The sequence below is a fragment of the Galeopterus variegatus genome, unplaced genomic scaffold, assembly GCF_000696425.1.
Source record: "Galeopterus variegatus unplaced genomic scaffold, G_variegatus-3.0.2 Scaffold7661, whole genome shotgun sequence".
Taxonomy (NCBI): Eukaryota; Metazoa; Chordata; class Mammalia; order Dermoptera; family Cynocephalidae; genus Galeopterus; species Galeopterus variegatus.
The window spans coordinates 94,844-98,399 of NW_007733772.1; the positions used below are offsets into that span (position 1 = coordinate 94,844).

Sequence of the window (3,556 nt, forward strand, 5' to 3'; positions counted from 1 at the left end):
TCCCGGTCCGGTACGGGGGCGACACTGAGGGTTGCGATCCGTTGCCGGACACGGAAAAAGACAAAAAGAAAAAAAAGAATTGCTGAAGGGAAAGTTGTGAAAAAAATGTTTGCTAGGGGAAAGCTGTCTGTTGGGGGAAACTTTAGAGATAATTGTACTTAGATTTTATCATAAGAATGTAACTTTTGCTTAAGGAGAGGTTATACTTTAGATAATGAGCCACTTTGACCAACTTAGCTTTTCACTAATTGTACTCTAACAGAGGAGTTGCTGGGGTGCAGACACTTTGGGCTTCTCAATGCATTCACGGTGCTTTGAGTAATCCTTTTTTAATCTCCATTACACAGTGAGAAGTGTAACAAATCCACAGATGTCCCGCCTGGCTCTTCTCACTGTCTCTGGATGAATGGAGTCCCCTCAGGACAATATAACACAATTGTCTGCAGTGGAGAAGCTGGATGAAAGTGAAGGAAGCCCTTGGAAGAAGAGCTGAATGAACTGCCACAGCTTGGCAAGTTTAGCTGGGGTTGAAGTTGGAAATGCCATAAGATCAATGGACATTTTCCTTCTGGGGCTGGACATATGCTGGATGTTTTTACTTTCTACTCTAAATCTCCTTCTTCTATTGCAATTCATATCACAAGCTAGTTGCCCCAAGTCCCACAGTGGGTAACACATATATTTAAATGAGGGATATTTTAACTAACCAAAAAAAAAAAAAAAAAAAAAAAATATTCAGAGGCAGAGAAAATTATTTTCAATGTTACACATTTATTCAAAAGTACATAAAACATGGTGCATTATATAATGTAAACACTCTAGAATTTGACTTGAGTAATAAAACATTCTACTAACAGAAATATTGCTCATGAAGATTTTCATGCCCATCATTCCCAAGTCAGAGTCCCTCATTTATGTCACAACAGCAAGATGGCAGAGAATCACAATTTCCATATAATCTACATTGATCACAGCACTGGAGGGCACGGCAAGACTCAGTAGGGATGACTTTGCACTGGTTGACTTTGGCCTTGTCCCGCGCGACCTCGCTCCGATTATTTACAGCCACAGCATCAGGTTTCTTGGCAGCTCTTAAGAAAAGACATACACAAAGCATGGGCTTAGGATTTTTCTAATTGTTATTATACTTGTCAGGGGTATCAGGTATAGTTAGTGATATAGCCAATGGAACATGTGACACCAGCCCTAGATTAAAGTTCTCTGCCCCTGTCCCAAGTTCCTCTCTAATCCCTTCCTCTCCTACAAATATTATAAACGTAAAATGGGGTTACAAAAGTAGAGTGAATTGCAAGCAGAGATCACCCAGCTTGTTACTGCAGGCCCTCGAGACGCAGGAATGATGGGGAAGGTGTATAGTTGCCTGTGCCCTGGGCTCTGGGAGTTAATTTGCCTTCCAACTCCCTAGAATGGGGACACAACTGCTTCTAACAACCAATCCCTCCCACACTTTCAGGGTCCTCTCCCCAAACTCTAATCATTTCTTGTCTGACCTACACTCCCTTGTCAGCTGTCCCCAGGATCTTCACACAGCTCAGCATCCCAAAGTCCTATACTTTAAACCCACCTAACTGTTCTATGGACACCAGCAATGAATGAGGAATCACCCTGAGGGCTCCTAACACAGGCAAGAGGAGATCGATCCAGCCTGCCTTCTGCCCAAGTATGAGGCTCATTCACACAGCACACTCCACAGTCTACAGCACCCAAAATAAAGGGAGACTCAGCGAAGGTGCTGAGTTAAATACCTGATGTAAACTCCGTGAGATCAAGTGACAGCAAAACGGCGGTGGCACACAGAGCAGAGCCCCCAGGCTGAGAACATTCTGCAGGTGAGCCCAGCCAGAAGGAAAAAAAAATTCGACACAAACCTGCCTTTGTTTTTTCAAAACTGCCTGTTGTTCGTGACCTCACACAGGGTGTGGCCACAGCAACAAGAAATGACCCTGTTCAAGCAGAGGGCCCCAGGTATCCCACTGGAGTGGGTGCTGACTCACTTTAGTTCACCGGATACTTTGAAGTAAAGGCAGATGACAATACATATCAGCACGATCGTGGCAATCAGTAAGCTACTACCAATGCAGATCATAATCTTCGTCTGGAGATCAAACATCTTTGACACACCTAGACAGAGAGTGCAGGCAAGCAGTGAACATGGCTCCCCACCTCACACAGCCACTTTGCAACCTCAATATGCTACCTTCAGTGGATGGACCCCAAAAACAGATCTTCATGTGTATAAACAATGAGTGGATGTTCCTAGAGAGACCTAGGATCCTAAGCTGGCCAGAGGGTGGGTCAAAGGGTCTATTCACGGATGAAAAGGGACTGAAATGCAAAATCCAGAGAGAAGGAAATCAGGACAGACAATGTGGGAAGAATCTCTACCTTTTGCAGGCAGTAAATAACAAACAGGCCTGCAATGGAGCTCATGGTTTTACTTACAAACACCTGGGCCTCCTGAAATATATTGTCACAGAGTCAGAATTCTCCCTTTGCTAAACATTAGGTTTGTAAATATTTTATGGAATTCAGGGAATTACTTTTTTTCAGTATGTTATTGTCTAACAATACTGAGAATGTGCAAACCCATTTTGTAAGTAATATGTTTTAGGAAAAAGTTTTCTCAATTGTCTTACTAACAACTGGGTCATGGCATCTCAGGATTTAAGGAGCTTCTAGAAGCTTCCAGCCAAATCCTTGTCCAGTCTCAGAGATGGGTAGTGGCCAGCACAGGCCAGGAACCAGCTTCTTCAGTAGCTTCTTGTCCCTCATTCTGTTTTTCTAGTAGACAATAGACCTTGCTCTGGCATTTTTCCTCCTAAATCCTCAATCATTCCAGGAAATCCATTTTGTCTGGAATAAGTAATTTGCTTACTTTAACACTCTGAAATTGGGGAACAGTGAGCCAGGAGGGAACAATAAACAGTATAACTGTAACCATACTTATTACAGTTAAACCATCCAGAGCTGGATGAAGGTCAACTGTAAAACAAACAACTACAAAGAAGCAAACCTTTACGAAACAGGATCTTTTGTCAGGAATTTCCCATACCTGTAATCCAAGAAAGAGGGATATAATTATCTTTGTTAAGAGTAATTAAAATCTCAATGTTGGAGAGCTCGCTTTTGGTAGCATAGTCTTATGCCACAGCTAACAGAGTGGACTAGCTCTAACTTTTATGTCATAGGCTGTGTGACATCATTGCTCTGGTCACCAGCTCTTTTCAGAGTTCTGAATTCTGTTTCATGCTTAGGTATATTTTAGCTCCCATGAAATATAAATACTATTTTGAATCACTTAATTCTAAGTCTTTTACATTTTCAGGTCTTATTTCCTTTCCATTAATTTTCAGGGTTTGACTGCTAATCAAAACTGGGTTTTGATTCAGTTATTTTTGCCCTTTAAATTAATTTTTTTTAATTGACATGCAATAATTGTACAATTTCTGAGATACTGTGGAACATACTATAAAGCATATGTACCTCACAGGGCCTGGTTTTCCAAAGCCTTGCAGTNTATTATATTCCAATAGTT

General features: G+C 41.6%; 1 protein-coding gene across 1 annotated transcript; it reads right to left on the bottom strand.

Annotated features, from left to right (window-relative positions):
• Positions 1-751: 751 nt before the first annotated feature.
• LOC103607727 (protein FAM24A-like) lies at positions 752-2,632 on the bottom strand. Its single transcript, XM_008592198.1, has 2 exons — positions 2,016-2,632; positions 752-1,091 (listed from the first exon to the last, which is right to left on the bottom strand). The coding sequence occupies exons 1-2, from the start codon at positions 2,129-2,131 to the stop codon at positions 899-901; spliced, it is 309 nt and encodes a 102-aa protein (XP_008590420.1). The 5' UTR covers positions 2,132-2,632; the 3' UTR covers positions 752-898.
• Positions 2,633-3,556: the final 924 nt, after the last annotated feature.

Coding starts and splice junctions, on each gene's coding strand:
- LOC103607727 (XM_008592198.1), bottom strand. CDS start 2,131: ATGTTTGATCTCCAGACGAAGATTATGATCTGCATTGGTAGTAGCTTA. Junction 1,092..2,015: donor AAAGTATCCGGTGAACTAAA/GTGAGTCAGCAC, acceptor TCTTTTCTTAAG/AGCTGCCAAGAAACCTGATG.